The sequence below is a fragment of the Mirounga leonina genome, unplaced genomic scaffold (assembly GCF_011800145.1).
Source record: "Mirounga leonina isolate KUSES-001 unplaced genomic scaffold, KU_Mleo_1.0 Mir_376, whole genome shotgun sequence".
Classification (NCBI taxonomy): domain Eukaryota; kingdom Metazoa; phylum Chordata; class Mammalia; order Carnivora; family Phocidae; genus Mirounga; species Mirounga leonina.
The window spans coordinates 7,010,914-7,031,116 of NW_023270718.1; the positions used below are offsets into that span (position 1 = coordinate 7,010,914).

The window sequence follows — 20,203 nt, forward strand, 5'->3', positions numbered from 1 at the left end:
ACACACCCAGGTCTTTGACTCTCTCCCCTCCCCTCCTTTTTTTTCTTTCCCTCTTCCGTCTTGTACTGGTCCCTCCTCAGGCATCCTTTGCAGTGGTGAATTGAGGGAGGCCTGGCCGGCCCCTTTTCTCTGCCTTAATTTGGAGGAAATACATCCAGTGTGTACTCTTGGTCATGATATTTGATGAAATATTCTTGCTTAAAAACATGGCTTTTTTTTTTTCCTTCAACTTTTCTGCATGATTGTTAATTTTCTACTAATTTCTCAAGTGTCTACTGCTGCAATCCAAATTTTTTATCTTATTCTGTTAAATTAATGCATGCCAGTAATAAATTTTCTACCCTTGAATTTTTACAGATTATTAGTTTATTAGTGGAATGAACCAATAAACTCGATTTTGTTCTTTTTTAATCCCTAAATGTCTACATTTAAGATAGTAAAATTATATTTATACTTTTGACCAGAGGTATTTAATAGAGATTGGAGTTAAAGTGTTTATATATGGGGCGCCTGGGTGGCTCAGATTGTTAAGTATCTGCTTTCAGCTCAGGTCATGATCTCCAGGTCCTGGGGTCAAGCCCCACATCAGGCTCCCTGCTTAGTGGAGAGTCTGCTTCTTCCTCTCCCACTCTCCCTGCTGCTTGTGCTCTCTTAAAATGAATAAATAAAATCTTAAAAAAAAATAAAATGTCTATATGTATCTTTTCATGTTTTATCACTTGTTTTAAGGCCTAATATATAGAATAATGTTGACAAACTAAATGAAGTACAATGTATATATTTTCATCGACCCAAATAGACTGAATACACGTGAGCAAAAATGATGAAAAAATTCACCCAAAAAATAGTCGAGAGACAACTCTTATTTCAGTTAAGTGTGTATTTTTGTGTGTGCATGAATGCATGCATGGATGTGTAGGCTCATGGTTTTTATAAAAGACACCTCATCCTTTCATGAATAAGTTTTATATTTTTTTTAACAGTTGGAATTACATTTGAAATAATTTCCATGGCTTTAAATTTTTTTTACACTCTTACGCCAATCATTAAAATAGTAGTAAGAATAATAACTTGTTGTGTTCTTGCGTGTGTGTATTTACAGTGACCTGTCATGCAGTTCCTTGTTATTACCCTTGAACTTGTTTCAAGGTTTCTCAGTTGAGAACCCTCTATGAATGCGCTTTAGATGCTGTATCTGTTATTTAAGTGTTTAATTCTTAAGTTCAATTCTGAAGTCCAGACGTCTGGGATCAGAAGCTGACTGCCATTTCTTTTCTTTCTTTTTTATTTTTTTAAAGATTTTTTTTTTTTTTAATTTATTTGACAGAGAGAGAGGGAACACAAGGAGGGGGAGCAGGAGAGGGAGAAGCAGGCTTCCAGCTGAGCAGGGAGCCCAATGCGGGGCTCGATCCCAGGACGCTGGGATCATGACCCGAGCTGAAGCAGAAGCTTAACCGTCTGAGCCACCCAGGCGCCCCCTGACTGCCATTTCTTAGCTGTTTGACTTGAGGCAAGTTTCTTAGAGTAGCTGTGATACAGGTGAAATATGTAATTTCAGTGATTTGAGGACCGATCTTTCTTCAGTGGGCTTGTCCTTTGTTAGATCAGCTTGCATGTATAAAGCATTTAGAGTAATGCCTAGTACGTGGGACACGTTTAAAAACCGGTAATCATCGCTGTCACTCTCATTATTACAAGTTTTAGATTTCACCCTTTCTTTTCTTTCTCTTTATCCCCCTTTTTTTCTTTCTTTCTTTTTCGGTGCAAAATGGTGGTTTTATTAAAGCATGGGGACAGGACCCATGGGCAGAAAGAGCTGCTGCACCCTCAGTCCACCATGGGCAGTTGTCATCTCTGAAGATACCACTCCTGCTGTAGGTCATCTAGATGTGGAATATCACTGAGTGTGTAGAACATAATATCTCACATTTCTAGATGGCTAACACTGTGTTGAACTTGTGTGTATTTCTTGTATTATCTACAAAAATGAGAACTCCACAATTTAGAGACCATCCTAACCTCTTCTGGGAAGAGTACAATAAGACAAAATTAGGGACACATAACTTGCTCAAAAATATCTTATATGGACAATGAATCATGGAATACTACATCAAAAACTAATGATGTAATATATGGTGGTTAACATAACATAACTATAAAAAAAATCTTATATGGATCTGTAGGAACACTACTTCAAACAAAATCCATCCTTCCCATCTCTGTTTTTTTTTATGTGAAGATAAGAACTCTCTCCATAGCTCCTTGGTGAAATGTGTTTTCATTTCAGGGACGCTTGACATTCAGGGATGTGGCCATAGAATTCTCTCAGGAGGAGTGGGAGTGCCTGGACCCCGCCCAGAGGGCCTTGTACAGGGACGTGATGGTGGAGAACTACAGGAACCTGGTCTCCCTGGGTGAGGAAAATGTCCCTCCAGCAGTGGGGGTCTGCCCTTGGGTATCTTTGTATTTTTCCTTGTTTGCCTCCTGGGAGCCCCTGCCCTGCTTGACTGAGATCGAAGCCCTGTTGATGCAGAAGTGATAAACTTCTTGGGGCACCTGGGTGGCTCAGTTGGTTAAGCATCTGACTCTTGATCTCAGCTCAAATCTTGATCTCAGGGTCATGAGTTCAAGTTCCATGTTGGGCTCCACGAGCCCACTTTTAAAAAGAAATGCAGCATCTGGACTTTACACTTCCTCTTTCTTCAGATCATTTGCCCATTTCATGATCTATCAGGAGTGTTACAGAACTTAAGTATGCATAAACCTTATAAACATTTACATATCCAATTCCCTGTTTTCCAGCCTTGTGGTTCGTAGAAGAGAGTGAGGTTTGTGTACAATTATACTGTCTTCTGTGCATCCAGGAGGAGGCAAGCAGTGGAGGAATTTGTGAAATACTTTTTCTAGATCCACCTGTAATGTCCTCGCTCCTCAGCTGAATAAAAGGCTTGGATTTTGGAAAAGCCTCAGTGCATCACGTTTCCATTATGTGATAAGCAGGAATCTCACTTTTGATTTGAATATTATCTCTTCTTTGGAGCAAGGGAAAGAGCCCTGGACTGTGGAGGGCAAAGTGAAAAAAACCATATGGGTGGGAATGTTGACAGGTGGGAACACAGGCAAGAGCTCAGAAGGGCAGCGAGGGAGCCGCACCATTAATGGTGTTCGAGAAACTCTCCGCAGTGGGAGAGTTCTGTGGGAAAACAACAGCTTCTTTCTTGTGAGCTCTCGGAGGAAATTTTTTTCTCTCCATATCGAACTTCTTCAGACATGTGAAATTTACCCTTTCACACCCCAGTGGTGCTGCAGCTCCAACAGAGATGAAGGCAAAGCTTTTTTTTCTTAATGAATTATTTGTTGAATACAATACTATTTTCCAGTTAAAGATTCTATGGTAGATTGCGTTTTTTTTTTCTTGAAGTATGGATGATATGCATTATTATATTGGTTTTAGGCATATAACATGATGATTCTACAATTATGTACAGTACAAAATACCATGATAAATGTAGTTACCCTGCGTCACAATGCAGCATTGTTATAGTATTACTGATTATATTCCCTGTGTTATACTTTTCATACGTGTGATTTATTTATTTCCTAACTGGAAGTTGATACCTCTTAGTCCCCTTCACCTGTTTTGCTCATTGCCCATCTCCTCCCCTCTGGCAACCACAATTTATTCTCTGTATTTACGAGTCTGTTTCTGTTCGTTCATTCATTCGTGCATTTATTTTGTTTTTTAGATTGTAGATAGAAGTGGAATCATGGTATTTGTCTTTTTCTCTCTTAGTTCATTTAGCATAATACCCTGTGTCATTCATGTTGCACAGATAGTGAAGTTTCATTCTTTTTTTATGGCTGACTAATAATATTCCATTGTATATGTATACTATATCTTCTTTATCCATTCATCTATCCATGGACACTCGGGCTGCTTCCATGTCTTGGCTATTGTAAAGAATGCTGCTATAAACATTGGGGTGCTTGTATCCCTTCAAGTCTGCATTTTTGTATCTTCTGCATCTTTTGTATCTACTAAATACCTAGTAGTGTAATTCCTGGATCCGAGGGTAGTTCTATTTTTAACTTTTTGAGGACCCTCCAAACTATTCTCCAGAGTGGCTGCACCAGTATGCATTCCCACCAACGATGCACGAGGTTTCCCCTTTCTCCACATCCTTGCCCAATACCTGTTGTTTCTTGCATTGTTAATTTTAGCCATTCCGACGGGTGTGAGGTGGAAAACAACCTTGCCTCCAGAGACGTGTCTGGAAAGAAGTTGCTACTGGCCAAGGTCAAAGAGGTTGCTGCCTGTGTTCTCCTCTAGGATTTTGATGGTTTCCTGTCTCACATTTGGGTCTTTCATCCATTTTGAATTTATTTTTGTGTGTGGTATAAGAAAGTGGTCCAGTTTCATTCTTCTGCATGTCGTAAACATAGAGTACATTTATGTTTTCAAGTTAATGTTTTTGTTTTCATTGGGTAAATATCCGGTAGGATTATAAGATCATATGGTATTTCTATTTTTAATATTTTGAGGAACCCCCCATACTGTTTTCCACAGTGGCTGCATTAATTTACATTCCTACCAATAGGGCACAGGATTCATTTCTCTATATCCTCTCCAATACTTGTCACCTTTTTTTTTTTTTAAGATTTTATTTATTTATTTGAGACAGAGAGAATGAGACAGAGAGCACATGAGAGGGGGGAGGATCAGAGGGAGAAGGAGGCTCCCTGCCAAGGAGGGAGCCCGATGCGGGACTCGATCCAGGGACTCCAGGATCATGACCTGAGCCGAAGGCAGTCGCTTAACCAACTGAGCCACCCAGGCGCCCCTACTTGTCACCTTTTGACTTTTTGATAATAGCCTTAACAGAAGATGATATACCATGTTGGTTCTGATTTGCATTTCCTTGATGATTGGCAATGTTGAGTATCTTTTCTTGTGGCTGTTGGCCATCTGTATGTCTTTGGAAAAATGTCTATTCATGTCCTCTGTCCATTTTTTAATAGTTGTATTTTGTATTCTTTTTGGTTTGTTTTGCTATTGAGTTTTATAAGTTCTTATATATTTTGGATATTAACACCTTATCATTTTTTTTTAATATTTATTTATTTGACAGAGAGAACACAAGCAGGGGGAGTGGCAGGCAGAGGCAGAGGGAGAAGCAGGCTCCCTGCAGAGCAGGGGGAGCCCGATGTGGGACTCGATCCCAGGACCCCGGGATCATGACCTGAGCCGAAGGCAGTTGCTTAACCGACTGAGCCACCCAGGCGTCCCAACACCTTATCATCTTGAACTTTTGCAGATATTTTCTCCCATTTCATAGGTTGCCTTTTAATTTTATTGTTTCTTTGCTTTTTGGAAACTTTTTAGTGTGATGTAGTCTTATGTATTTTTTTTTGTTGTTGTTGTTGTTTTGGTCTGCACTTTTGTTTCCAATTCTAAAAAATCATTGCCAAAACCAATGTTAAGGAAATTTTCCCCTGTATTTTCTTCTAGGAGTTTTACAGTTTCACACCTTACATTTAATCTTTAATCCATTTTGAGTTGATTTTTGTATATGTTGTAAGGTAAGGGTCTGGCTTCATTCTTGTGCACATAGATAACCAGTTTTCCCTACATTTACTGAAGAGACTATCCTTTCCCAATTGTGTATTCTTGGTGTGGTTGTCAAAAACTAGTTGACTGTGGAAACAGCAAGTGCTATCAAAGATACAGAGAAAAAGGAAACTTCTTGCACTGTTGGTGGGAATGCAAACTGGTGCAGCCACTGTGCAGAACAGTATGGAGGGTCCTCAAAAAGTTAATAATAGAACGACCCCAGTATCCAGTAATTGTACTATTGGGTATTTACCTAAAAAATACAAAAGTACTAATTCAAAGGGATACATGCACTTCTGTGTTTATAGCAGAATTATTTACAATAGCCAAGATATGGAAGCAGCCCAAGTGTCCATTGGTAGATGAATGAATAAAGAAAATGTGAGATATATATATGTATACAATGGAATATTCTTAGTCAGCCATAAAAAAGAATGAAATCTTGGGCACCTGGGTGACTCAGTCGTTGAGTGTCTGCCTTTGGGTCAGGTCATGATCCCAGGGTCCTAGGATCGAGCGCCGCATCGGGCTCTCTGCTTGGTGGGGAAGCCTGCTTCCCCCTCTCCCACTCCCTGCTTGTGTTCCCTCTCTCGCTGTCTCTCTCTGTCAAATAAATAAATAAAATCTTAAAAAAAAAAAGAATGAAATCTTGCCATTTGCAATGATATGGATGGAACTAGACAGTATAATGCTAAGCAAAATCTGTCAGTCAGAGAAAGGCAAATGCCATATGATTTCACTCATATGTGGAATTTAAGAACCAAAACAAATGGGCAAAGGAAAAAAAGAGAGACAAGGCAAGAAACGGACTAACTATTGAGAACAAACTGGTGATTGCTGGAGGGGAGGTGTGTGGGGGGAGATGGGTGAAATAGGGATTAAGGAGGGCACTTGTCTTGATGAGCATTGGGTGTTGTGTGGACTTGTTGAATTGTGGTATTGTACTCCTGAAACTAATGTAACACTGTGTGTTAACTCTACTGGAATTAAAAAAAAAATTAGTTGACTATGTATGCAGGGGTTTATTTCTATTCTGTTCCATTGGTTTAAATGCCTGTTTTTATGCCAGTACCCTCTGTACTTTTTTAAATTAATTTTTAAAAAAGTTTTAATACCAGTGTAGTTCATATATATATATATGAATATATATGACTGTATATGACTATATATGGTACAACATATAAAACATATTTCTCTATATAATATATATATCCATATATGTATATATACCACATCTTCTTTATCCATTATCTATCAATGGACAGTTGGACTGTTTCCATAGTTTGGCTCTTGTAAATAATGCTGTAATAAGCATAGGGATGCATATATTCCTTCGATTTAGTGTTCTCGTATTCTTAGGGTAAATACCCAGTAGTTTGATTCCTGGATTGTGGAGTAGTTCTATTTTTAACTTTTTGAGGAACCTCCATACTGTTCTCCACAGTGACTACACCAGTTTGCATTCCCACCAACAGTGCATGAAGATTCCTTTTTCTTCACATCTTTGCCAGCACTTGTTGTTTCTTGAGTTTTTTATTTTAGCAATTCTGAGAAGTGTGTGGTGGTATCTCATTGTGGTTTTGATTTGTATTTCCCTGATTCCAAGTTATGTTGACCATTTTTTCATGTGTCTGTTGGCCATTTGGATGTCTTCTTTGCAGAAATGTCTGTTCATGTCTTCTGCCCATTTCTTGACTGGATTATTTGTTCTTTGGGTATGGAGTTTGATTAAGTTCTTTATGGATCTTGGATACTAGCCCTTTATCGGAAAAGACATTTGCAAATATCTTCTCCCATTCTGTTGGTTGTCTTTTGTTTTGTCGACTGTTTCCTTTGCTGTGCAAAAGCTTTTTATCTTGATGAAGTCCCAGTAGTTCATTTTTACCTTTGTTTCCCTTGCCTTTGGAGATGTGTCTAGGAAGAAGATGCTGTGGCTGAGGTCACAGAGGTTGCTGCCTGTGTTCTCCTCTAGGATTTTGATGGATTCCTGTCTCACATTTAGGTCTTTCATCCATTTTGCGTCTATTTTTGTGTATGGTGTAAGAAAATGGTCCAGTTTCGTTCTTTTGCATGTGGTTGTCCAATTTTCCCAACACCATTTGTTGAAAAGACTGTCTTTTTTCTGTTGGATATTCTTTTCTTTCCTGCTTTGTCAATGATTAGTTGACCATGGAGTTGAGGGTCCATTTCTGGGTTCTCTGTTCTGTTCCACTGATTTATGTGTCTGTTTCTGTGCCAGTACCATACTGTCTTGATGATGACAGCTTTGTAATAGAGCTTGAAGTCCGGAATTGTGATGCCACCAGCTTTGGTTTTCTTTTTCAACATTCCTTTGGCTATTTTGGGTCTTTTCTAATTCCACACAAATTTTAGGATTATTTGTTCCAGCTATGTGAAAAAAGTTGATGGTATTTTGATAGGGATTGCATTGAATGTATAGATTGTACTAGGTAGCTTAGACATTTTAACAATATTTGTTCTTCCAATTCATGAGCATGGAATGTTTTTCCATTTCTTTGTGTCTTCCTCAATTTCTTTCATGAGTGTTCTATAGTTTTGAGAGTACAGATCCTTTGCTCTTTGGTTAGGGTATTACTAGGTATCTTATGGTTTTTGGTGCCGTTGTAAATGGGATCAACTCCTTAATTTCTCTTTCTTCTTTCACATTGTTAGTGTATAGAAATACAACTGATTTCTGTGCATTGATTTTATATCCTGCCACTTTGTTGAATTCTGGTATGAGTTCTAGCAATTTTGTGGTGGAGTCTTTTGGGTCTTCCACATAGAATATCATGTCATCTGCAAAGAGTGAGAGTTTGACTTCTTTGCCCATTTGGATGCCTTCTTATTTATTTTATTTTTATTTTTATTTAAATTCAATTAGCCAAGTTATAGTACATCATTAATTTTTGTTATAATGTTCAATGATTCATTAATTGAGTGTAATACCCAGTGCTCATCCTGTCACGTGCCCTCTTTAATGCCCTTTTATCTCTTTTTGTTGTCTGATGGCTGAAGTTAGGACTTCTAGTACTATATTGAACAGCAGTGGTGAGAGTGGGCACCCCTGTCATATTCCTGACCTTAGGGGAAGCACTCTCAGTTTTTCCCCATTGAGAATGGTATTCACTGTGGGCTTTTCATATATGGCTTTTATGATATTGAGGTATGTTCCCTGTATCCATACACTGTGATGTGTTTTAATCAAGAAAGAATGCTTTTTCTTCCTCTATTGAGGGGAGCATATGGTTCTTGTCCTTTCTTTTATTAATGTAGTGTATCACATTGATTTATTTGTGCTGCAGCCCGGGAATAAATCCCACTTGGTCGTGATGAATATTCCTTTTAATGTACTGTTGGATCCTGTTGGCTAGTATTTTGGTGAGAATTTTTGCATCCATGTTCATCAGGGATATTGGTCTGTAATTTTCCTTTTTGGTGGGGTCTTTGGTTTTGGGATCAAGGTAATGCTGGCCTCATAGAATGTGTTTGGAAGTTTTCTTCCTTTTTCTATTTTTTTTAACAGTTTAAGAAGAATAGGTATTAATTCTTCTTTAAATGTTTGGTAGAATTCCCCTGGGAAGGCATCTGTCCCTGGACTCTCTGTTTGTTGGGAGATTTTTGATTATTGCTTCAATTTCCTTGCTGGTTATGGGTCTGTTCAGGTTTTCTATTTCTTCCTGGTTAGTTTTGGTAGTTTATAAATTTCCAGGATTGCATCCATTTCTTCCACATTGCCTAATTTGTTGACATATAGTTGCTCATAATGTGTTCTTATAATTGTTTGTGTTCCTTTGGTGTTGGTTGTGATCTCTCCTCTTTCATTCATGATTTTATTTTTTTGGGTTCTTTCTCTTTTTTTGACAAGTCTCACCAGGGGTTTATTGATCTTATTAATTCTTTCAAAGAACCAGCTCCTAGTTTCGTTGATCTGTTCTGTTCTTTTGATTTCTATTTCATTGATTTCTGCTCCAATCTTTATTTTCTCCTGCTGGATTTAGGCTTTATTTGCTATTCTTTCTCTAGCTCCTTTAGATGTAAGGTTAGGTTGTGTATTTGAGACCTTTCTTGTTTCTTGAGAAAGGCCTGTATTGCTTATACTTCCCTCTTAGGACCGCCTTTGCAGCATCTCAAACATTTTGAACAGTTGTGTTTTCATTTTCATTTGTTTCCATGAATTTTGAAAATTCTTCTTTAATTTCCTGGTTGATCATTTTTTAAAGATTTTTTTTTTATTTTTTTATTCTTTAGTAGGATGCTCTTTAACCTCCATTTGAGTTGTTTCCAAATTTCCTTTTGAGATTGAATTCCAGTTTCAAAGCATTGTGGTCTGAAAATATGCAGGGAATGATCCCAGTCTTTTAGTACAAGTTGAGACCAGATTTGTGAGCCAGTATGTGATCTATTCTGGAGAATGTTCCATGGGCACTCAAGAAGAATTTGTATTCTGTTGCTTTAGGATGGAATGCTCTGCCTATCTATACCTGCGAAGTCTATCTCATCCAGTGTGTCATTCAAAGCCCTTGTTTCCTTGTTGATCTTCTGCTTAGATGACCTGTCCATTTCAGTGAGTGGGGGAGTCCCTACTATTATTGTATTATTATCAGTGAGTTTAATTTTGTTATTAATTGGTTTGTATAATTAGCTGCTCCCATGTTAGGGGCATAAATATTTACAATTTTTAGATCTTCTTGTTGGATAGACCCTTTAATTATGATATAGTGTCCTTACTCATCTCTTACTACAGTCTTTGGTTTAAAATCTAATTTGTCTGATATAAGGATTGCTACCCCAGGGTTCTTTTGAGGACCATTACCATGATAAAACATCTTCCACCCCCTCGCTTTAAATCTGGAGGTATGTTTGGGTCTAAAATGAGTCTCATGGAGACAGAATATGGATGGGTCTTGCTTTTTTATCCAATCTGATACCCTGTGTCTCTTGATTGGGGCATTTAGCCCATTTACATTCAGAGTAACTATTGAAAGCTATGAATTTAGTGCCATGTATTACCTGTAAAGGCACTGTTTCTGTATATTGTCTCTGTTCCTTTCTGGTCTATGTTACTTTTGGTTTCTCTCTTTGCTTAAAGGATCCTCTTTAATATTTCTTGCAGGGCTGCTTTAGTGATCACAAATTCTTTCAGTTTCTGTTTGTCCTGGAAGCTCTTTACCTCTCCTTCTAAAGTGTTCTTGACTGCATATTTTTCTCATTTAGCACCCTGAATATATCATGCCAGTCCTTTCTGGCATGCTAGGTCTCTGTGGATAGGTTTGCTGCCAGTCTAATATTTCTACCCTTGTAGGTTATGGACCTCTTGCCCTGAGCTGCTTTCAGGATTTTCTCTTTGTCTCTGAAATTTGCAAGCTTTACTATTATATGTCAAGGTGTAGACCTATTTTTTTTTTAAGATTTTATTTATTTATTTGAGAGCGAGAGACTGAGAGAGAGAGCACATGAGAGGGGAAGGGTTGGGAGGGTCAGAGGGAGAAGCAGACTCCCTGCCGAACAGGGAGCCCGATGCGGGACTCGATCCAGGGACTCCAGGATCATGACCTAAGCCGAAGGCAGTCGCTTAACCAACTGAGCCACCCAGGCGCCCCGGTGTAGACCTATTTTTATTGATTTTGAGGGGGGTACTCTCTGTCTCCTGGACTTGAATGCCTATTTCTTTCCCTAGTTTAGGGAAGTTCTCAGCTATAATTTGCTCAAATATATCTTCTGCTCCCCCCTTCTCTTCTTCTGGGATCTCAATTATTCTAATGTGTCACTTTATGGTATCACTTATCTCTCAAATTCTCCCCTTGTGATCCAGTAGTTATTTATCTTTTTCTCAGCTTCTCTATTCTCCATCATTTTGTCTTCTATATCATTAATTCTCTCTCCTGCCTCATCTTAGCAGTTAGAGCCTCCATTTTTTATTGCATCTCATTAATAGCCTTTTTTATTTTGACTTGATTAGATTTTAGTTCTTTTATTACTCCAGAAAGGGATTCTGTAGTGTCTTCTATGCTTTTTTCAAGCCCAGCTAGTATCTTTATAATTGTTATTCTGAATTCTAGTTCCAACATCTTACTTATATCCATCCTTTTTAGGTCCCTGGCAGTCAGTACTGCCTCGTGTTCTTTTTGAGATGAGTTTTTCTGTCTTGTCATTCTATCCAGAGAAGAATAGATGAATTAGAGCATAAAATACTAAAATAGCAACAATGACCCCAGAGAAATATACACTAAAGAAATCAGAAGAGACCTGAAACCGAAAAAAAACCCCAAAAAACAAAACAAAAAAACTATAACCAGGTGAATGGAACAGAGCAATACAGTAGATCCTGTGTTTATTTTGGTTTGTTTGTTAGAAGAAACTTTACATCCCAAAATTGTAAAGAAAGAAAAACTTAAATATACAAAAATAAAATTAAATATAATGAAAGGATAGAATGTAACTGTAAAAATGCAAACTAAAAAGAACTTAAAAATAGAGTTGATAAAATAAGCAATTGGTTGAAAAGGAAAAAGAAAAAAAAAGAAAATTGAAAGATTAAAGAATCATGAGGAAAAAACCATGAATTCTGTATACTACTTTCCTCTACCACTGGAGTTTTGCAGTTCTGTGTGATCAGTAAACTTGGTATTAGCCAGATGTTCTTGCTTATCTTCCAAGGGAACTGTTGTGCTGATTCTTGGTTGTCTTTGCCCAGGTGGAATTGCACCGCCCTTGCCAGGGGGCTGGGCTAAATGTAAATGGCTCGGGATTAATCTATGTGGCTTTGTTCCCTGAAGGCTTTCAGTGCCGCTCTAGAGGATGAGAATGAAAATGGAGGCCTCCCAGTATCTAGCCCTGGAGCCAAAAGCTCATGCCCCACAATCCTCAGTGCACCCTCAGGGAATAGCAGTCACTCTTGTCTCCCTGGTCTCCATCTGTACTCTGTACTCACCCAGCCTGGGACCACGCGTTTCTATCTCAGGCACACAACCCCACTTCCAGTCTCCAAACCCTACAGACTCCTGGGGTGCACACCCATGCCACTCCTCCCGGTAGAGGGAGGGGGATCTTCCCGAGGTTCTGCCATTTGCTAGACCCTAGCTCAGAGAGCAGTGACCTGACCATGCTGCAGTTCATGGTTGTATGGCAATACCAGCTGAAAGCCCATTCCTGGACTCACTGGTAGTAGCTTTCCTGTTCTGATGCCTGGGAACCCTGCTGCACTTAGGCACCCCTGTTCTTTCTGTGACCCCAGGGATCCTGAGACAACACCATCTCACCTAGGATTCTGCCCTGCTTCGCCACCCAAGCACCTTTCAGGCAGGGACATTCCCCATGGGAGCAGACTTCTAAAAGTTCCAATTTTGCACTCTGCTGCTATATCACTTTCCGGTAGCTAGCTTGCAGAGGCTCCCTCCCCCCATGGCTTATCTTCCGATATATCCCCTCAGATTCACTTCTCCATACCTCCTACCTTGCAAAAAGTGGTCGCTTTTCTATTTGTAGAATTGCAGCAATTCTTTTCTTAGATCTCTGGTTGAGTTCACTGATGTTCAGAATGATTTGCTAACTGTCTAGCTGAATTCCAGGGACCAGACAAAACTAATGTCCCCTACACCTCCGCCATCTTCCTCCTTCGAATCCCAGTGTGTCATTCAAAGCCACTGTTTCCTTGTTGATTTTGTTTAGATGGTCTATCCATTGATGTAAGTGGGGTGTTAAAGTCCCCTACTATTATTGTATTACTATCAATTACTTCCTTTATGCTATTAACTGCTTTAAGGATTTGAGTGCTCCCATGTTGAGTGCATAAAGATTCACAATTGTTGTATCATCTTGTTAGATTGTCCCCTTAATGATTATATAGTATCCTTATTTTTCTCTTGTTATAGTCTTTGTTTCACAGTCTATTTTGTCTGATAAAAGTATTGCTACCCAGGCTTTCTTTTGACATCCATGTGCATGATCAATGTTTCTCCATCCCCTCACTTCCAGCTGCATGTGTTTGTAGGTCTGAAATGAGTCTCTTTTAGGCAGCATATAGATTTTTCTTTTTAATCCATTTCTTCACCCTGTGTCTTTTGATTGGAGTGTTTAGTCCATTAACATTCAAAGTAATTATCGATAGGTATGTATTTATTTTCTTCTTACTTGTTTTGTGGTTGTTTTTGTAGTTTTGAAGTTTTTATAGTTCTTCTCTGATCCCTTCTTCTCTTACTCTCTTCTCTCACCGTAAGTTGGCTTTCTTTAGTGATGTACTTAGATTCCTTTCTCTTTATTTTTTTTTGCAAATCTGTTACTGGTTTTTGATTTGTGGTTACTACTAGGTTTGTATATAACATCTTCTTCATATAGTGGTCTATATTAAGTTGATGGTCACTTTCATTTGAACTCATTGTTTACTCCTCCCCACATTTTAGGTATATGGTGTCACACTTTACATCCTTTTATTTTGCAACTCCCTTGACTGAGTTTTACAGATCTACTTATTTTTACTGCTTTTGTGCTTCCTACTTTTTTTACTCTTTCCTTTCCACTCAGAGAGTTCCCTTAACATTTCTTGTAGGGCTGGTTTAGTTGTCATGACATGAACCACTAAATGATTTAATGTTGCAAAATGCCTGTTCTGCATGGGTGTTGTTTATAACAGTATTGAGAAAAAAATTTATTTCGGGTGCCTGGGTGGCTCAGTTGGTTAAGCGACTGCCTTCGGCTCAGGTCATGATCCTGGAGTCCTGGGATCGAGTCCCACATTGGGCTCCCTGCTCGGCAGGAAGCCTGCTTCTCCCTCTGACCCTCTTCCCTCTCATGATATCTCTCATTTTCTCCCGCTCAAATAAATAAATGAAATCTTAAAAAAAAAAAAATTTATTTCTATAATTTTTATTAATACTTCCTTATTTTCCTATTGCTATTCTTGATTTGAAATTTTGTGTTGAAACTTATTTATTCATCAGATAATGGTAGAGATCATTTGGTTTTACAATATACCATATGTGCTTTAGCATTTTTTTTTTTAAGATTTATTTATTTTAGAGAGACAGCATGAGAGAGAGCGAGTGGGGGGGGGCAGAGGGAGAGAATCTTCAAGCAGACTCCCCACTGAGCACAGAGCCTGATGTGGGGCTCAATCCCACACCCCATGAGATCATGACCTTTACCAAAACCAGGAGTCAGATGCTTAACTGGCTAAGCCCCTGCTTTAGCACTCATTAATTCACATATATAGTATATACATACAGTATTTTTCCTCTTCCAATAATAGGCAGCTATGTGTTTACTGACAGCTGTCGGTGCTGTGGAGTTTTAATGGAACCATCCCTTTTTTAGGGCTAACCTAAGTTTCCACAAAGTGTTTTGGTCATAGATTTTTTTGAAACTAGGCTTCCCCCAGATTAACTTGACTTCTATGTAATCACCCTTTCTTTATTAAAAAATCCTATTTCGTTTGTGTTTCTAGAAGTTGAAGATCATGGTTGAGAAGTTGCTTAAGTCTGTTCAATATAAGTATTACTCTTGGTGAAATACTGTTTTTTAATATGAAATATTTATATTTAGCAGCTATAATAGGAAACTGATGGTTCTTTATATCTTATAGCTATCTCTCCTACGCTTGTCATCAAGAAATCACCACCACAAGAGAACAATAATATAGGAGAAGTCTTCCAAACAGTGATGTGGGAAAGGCATGCTGGCCATGACATTAAAGATTTTTGCATCAGGGTAATCCAGGAAAACATGCATGACTTTGAGTGTCATTGGAGAGATGAAAGAAATTACAAAGGATTTCCTGTGAGTTATAAAAATAATCTCAGTGGTAGAAGAGATCAACCTGGGAGAAGGGATATAGGAAGTAGGCTTGGATTAAGGTTACAGGATGAACTGCACATATGTCAAACCAAAGGGAGAACTTACAAATGTAATCAAGTTGATAAGTCTGTCAACAATGGTTCCTCAGTTTTACCACTTCAAAGAATTCCTTCTAGTGTCCAAACCAATATTTCTAATAAAGATGGGAGTGATTTTATGTATCCTTCAAGACTGACACAAGACCAGGAAGCAAAAAAGGAAAAACTTTACAAATGTAATGAGTGTGGCAAAGCCTATTATCAAGTCTCACACCTCAGTAGACATCAGATGATTCGTACTGGAGAGAGACCTTACAAATGGAATGACTGTGGTAAGGTCTTCAGTGAAAATTCGCATCTGGCAAGTCATCAGGGAGTTCATTCTGGTGGGAAACCTTATCAATGTAATGAGTGTGGCAAAACCTTTACAGTGCATTCAAGCCTTAATAACCACCATACAGTACATACTGTATGTAATGAATGTGGTAAGGTCTTCGGTCACAGTTCATACCCTGCACATGATCGCAGAATTCATACTGAAGGGAAACTTTACAAATGTAGTAAGTGTAATAAAGTCTTTAGTCAACAGTTAAGCCTTGTACGTCATGAGAGATTTCATAATGTTAAACTTTACAAGTGTAATGACTGCGGCAAAGCCTATTCTTATTGCTCACAACTCGCTAACCATCAGGTAATGCATACTGGAGAGAAACCTTATAAATGTAATGAGTGTGGCAAAGCCTTCAGTCAACATTCAAGCCTCGCAAGTCATCAGAGAATGCATACTGTTAATAAAATTTACACATGTAATGACTGTGGCAAAGCCTTTTCTTGCTGCTCAGAACTCACTAACCATCAGGTAATAGACACTGGAGAGAAACGTTATAAATGTAGTAAGTGTGGCAAAACCTTTACTTGGTTCTCAGCGCTCACTAGACATCAGATAATTCATACTGGAGAGAAACCTTATAAATGTAATGAATGTGGCAAAGCCTTTACTCGGGGATCACATCTCAGTAGACATCAGATGACTCATACTGGAGAGAAACCTTACAAATGCAATGAATGTGGCAAAGCCTTTATTGGGAAATCACAGCTCACTAGACATCAGGTGATTCATACTGGAGAGAAACATAAATGTAATGAACGTACCAGTGTCTTCAGTCAGAATCCATGCCCTGCAAGTCATCAGAGAATTCAGCCTACCAAGTAACCTTATAAATGTTAATAACTGTAGAAAACCTTCAACATGAGGGCAAGCATGAATTGACACCAGAGAGTCCATACTAAACAGAAATTATAAAAATGTATCAGAGGCTATACCTGGTCCTCACAAGTCCCTAGACATTAGAATATGCATCTTTGACGAAACCACGTAAATGTAACGTGCACGCCGAGTCTTCACCCAAAGATCTAAACTAAAACATTAGGATTTATATTGTAGAGCGGTCTTGCAAAGGTAGTTTGTAGTAAGGCTTTGTTTCAAACACGCATGCCTTTGGTATCAGAGAATCATACCAGAGAGGAACCATACAACTGTACTGAACTGGAAAGGTTTTGGGTCCTGAGGATTGACCAAAGAATTCATACTAGAAAGAAACCTTACAAATAAAATGAACATGTTAATTTTATTTTCACAACAGACTCCACATCAAAATATTTATACAAAGAATAACTGAAGTCTCTATTCTCTTAAGATTAATCTGAGACATCACATACTGCAGAATAAATACAAGTCAAAATGTTAAAATTCACAACATGATATGCATCAAAAGAACAAATATGTGCAAATGCCCAGTTCTCTTAATTTTACACGGCATTTTATTCAATCATTTGAGATTTCTTTAGAAGGCTGCTTCATTATCTATGAGTCTCAACCTGACATTTGGAATCTCTTGATAGGCTTCCCTTTCTGGTCTTTCATCATGGTCTCTGGGAAGGAATCACGAAGATGGAAGATACTACTTCATTAGCTGAGGTTCATTCATATTTATGTTCCCTGTTAGAACAAGGATTTTTCCTTTTAAAACTCAGTATTATTTGAATTAGGGAGGATGTGGGAGAATACTGTAGAAAAATGATGCTATAAGTCATCGTGCTTATTGTACTCAGGGGTGCCCTTCTCTAGACAGGCTCACTGTGGTTTATAGGAAAGGAATGTTCATCCAAATGACCATGAAATAAAGCAGGCCAAGACATTAAGAGATTGGGATTTATATGGAAGGATAGGAATAGGTTACTGATTAGTAATAATAGAAATAATACAGGAGACAGTGGCTATGTTCTTTGGATGGTAATAGCGGTTTGTTTCAAAGATTAATGAAAATTAGTCTTATTTTTGACAGTTGAAGAGAGAAAGGTTACCAGGAGAGTTAATCAAAAGAACCAGTATAGTTTATGCATGTATATGATTCACATTTAAGTGCTGGTGTAACTTTTGCTACTTTTCCCCCCACCTTTATTGAAGTATAGTTGTCAAATAAAATTGTATGATACTTAAAAGTGTACATTGTGATGATCTGATATACATATACATTGTAAAAGGATTTTCCCCATGTTGTCACAGCTATCACTTCACATATTTATCTTTTGTGTGTGAGAACATTTAAGTTCTCTCATAGATTTCAATTATACAATAGAATGTAGTTGCCATATTCTACATTAGCTCCTTAGTCCTTATTGGTCTTGGAACTGAAAGCTTGTACCCTTTAACCAACCTCTCCATGTTTCCCCACACTCCCAGCCCTGGGAACCACTTTTCTAGTGTTTCTATGAGTTTGATTTAATTAACTGATTTTTTTTTTAAGTTTATTTTTTTTAGTTATCTCTACACCCAACCTGGGGCTCAAACTCATGACCCCCGAGATCAAGAGTTGTATGCTTTACAGATTGAGCCAGCCAGGCCCCCCTGATTGATTTCTTTATAAATCAGTGCATTTGAAGGAGCAGTCACCTCTTTCAGACTTTGCAGACCAGTTTTGGCAAGCAAAATCCCTCTCCAGCTAGGTCCTCAAACTAATGGGGTTGCCTCTGGGATCATATGACAGTGGCCTGAAGCCAGGTCACATGGCTCCTGCCTCATCCCCTCTAAAGGGGAGGGGAGGGGGCATAGTCACTGCATCTTTTAAAAATGGGATCATATATCTTCTTCTATTCATATGTGTGCTATGTCAGGACATTCTGCTCAATTTTACCTGAAAATATTTTAAATCTGCTAATTTCCCTATCTAAACATTATATTTTGATTGACTGCCAGTTCTCTATGGATGAAATCTTCAATATGTAGGGATGAGAGAAAACATATTTGTAGTAGATGTTAACTAACAGATACTGCCAGAAAAATAATTCAGGGTAGAAATAAATTTATTGGATATTTGATAATCTAATTTTACTTTCCTTAGGGCTCACATTAAAGAGCATACACTTCCCTACTGAATGCCCTTAGAAATATTGCAAAATTGATTATTCTTTAAGTGAAAAGAAGTCCCAATGTCTTTCAAAGACTACATGTTTTACAGGCTTTGTAAGTATTCAGGAAGAAAAGCTAAAATATATTACAATTTGTAAACAAAAAATAATTTCAGAATTGATGTATAGTGATTTTAAAATTATATTTAGATATTAAGTATATTATGATGTAGACAAGTTAATCTCAGGTATTTGAAGGTAATTCATCTCAAGTGTGTAGCAGAATAATTATAACAAACATTAGAAATTATATTAGGCAATTTATAACAAAATTTTTTAAAAGTTACTGTTGTTGGGGCGCCTGGAAGGCTCAGTCGGTTGAGCATCTGACTCTTGATTTCCGCTCAGGTCGTGATCTTGGGTCCTGACATCTAGACCCACCTCGGGCTCTGCGCAGGGCATGAGCCTGCTTGAGGTTCTCTCTCCCTTTGCCTCAACGCCCCACTCGCAATTTCTCTCACTCACACACAAAAAGAAACAAACTTTTTTTTTTTTTTAATTTCCTGTTGTTTTTAAAGCAGTGGTTGGTAACCCAAATTATCATACGCCTTAGCCCTCCACGCCTCATAGCCCAGGTCTCCTCCCTATGAAAGTCTTCGGAACTGAGCTCAGCGTGGAGTTTAGCTTCCAGGGTGAATGGGGACTAGAAAAAGAAACACTATTTTGTTGGGTGTCAGTATAGCATTGCCCTTTCTCTCCAGGGGGAGCTTCGTGTTTCACATTCTAATTTGTAATCCCTACACAGACAGCTCCAGCTGTGTAATTAAACCTTTTTTTTTAAGATTTTATTTATTTATTTGACAGAGAGAGACACAGCGAGAGAGGGAACAAACAGGGGAGTGGGAGAGGGAGAAGCAGGCTTCCCGCCGAGCAGGGAGCCCGATGCGGGGCTCGATCCCAGGACCCTGGGATCATGACCTGAGCCGAAGGCAGACGCTTAACGACTGAGCCACCCAGGCGCCCCATGTGTAATTAAACTCTTAAATTGATTCTAACTGTCGGAAAATGTTCCTGGACCCACCACGTCCCCACAACCACCGAGATCCCAGTTCCCTGACCCCCGAATTACTTCAGCTTCACGAGATTTTACCTTAAAACTGTTAGAGATAGTGAAATAAGCAGGAAGCAAGGCTGCTCCTGAAGACAGGAAAGAATCCTTTTTACCTCCGGAAGAGACACCTTGGGAGCGGCTGGAGCGCCACCCGCTGTCTCGCGGAACGTGCGCCAGCCTCCCAACTCCGCGCGCCGGCCGCGCCTTCTGACGGTCGCGCCCCCGAGGCCGCGCCTTCTGACG

The 20,203-nt window shown here is 38.7% G+C and overlaps 1 protein-coding gene across 1 annotated transcript; it reads left to right on the forward strand.

Annotated features, from left to right (window-relative positions):
• The first annotated feature begins 15,331 nt into the window (after positions 1 to 15,331).
• On the forward strand, positions 15,332 to 16,762 carry LOC117997983 (zinc finger protein 160-like). Its single transcript, XM_034986508.1, has 2 exons — positions 15,332 to 15,910; positions 16,052 to 16,762. Exons 1-2 carry the CDS (start codon positions 15,332 to 15,334, stop codon positions 16,652 to 16,654), a joined length of 1,182 nt encoding a protein of 393 aa, XP_034842399.1. The 3' UTR covers positions 16,655 to 16,762.
• The last annotated feature ends 3,441 nt before the right edge of the window (positions 16,763 to 20,203 follow it).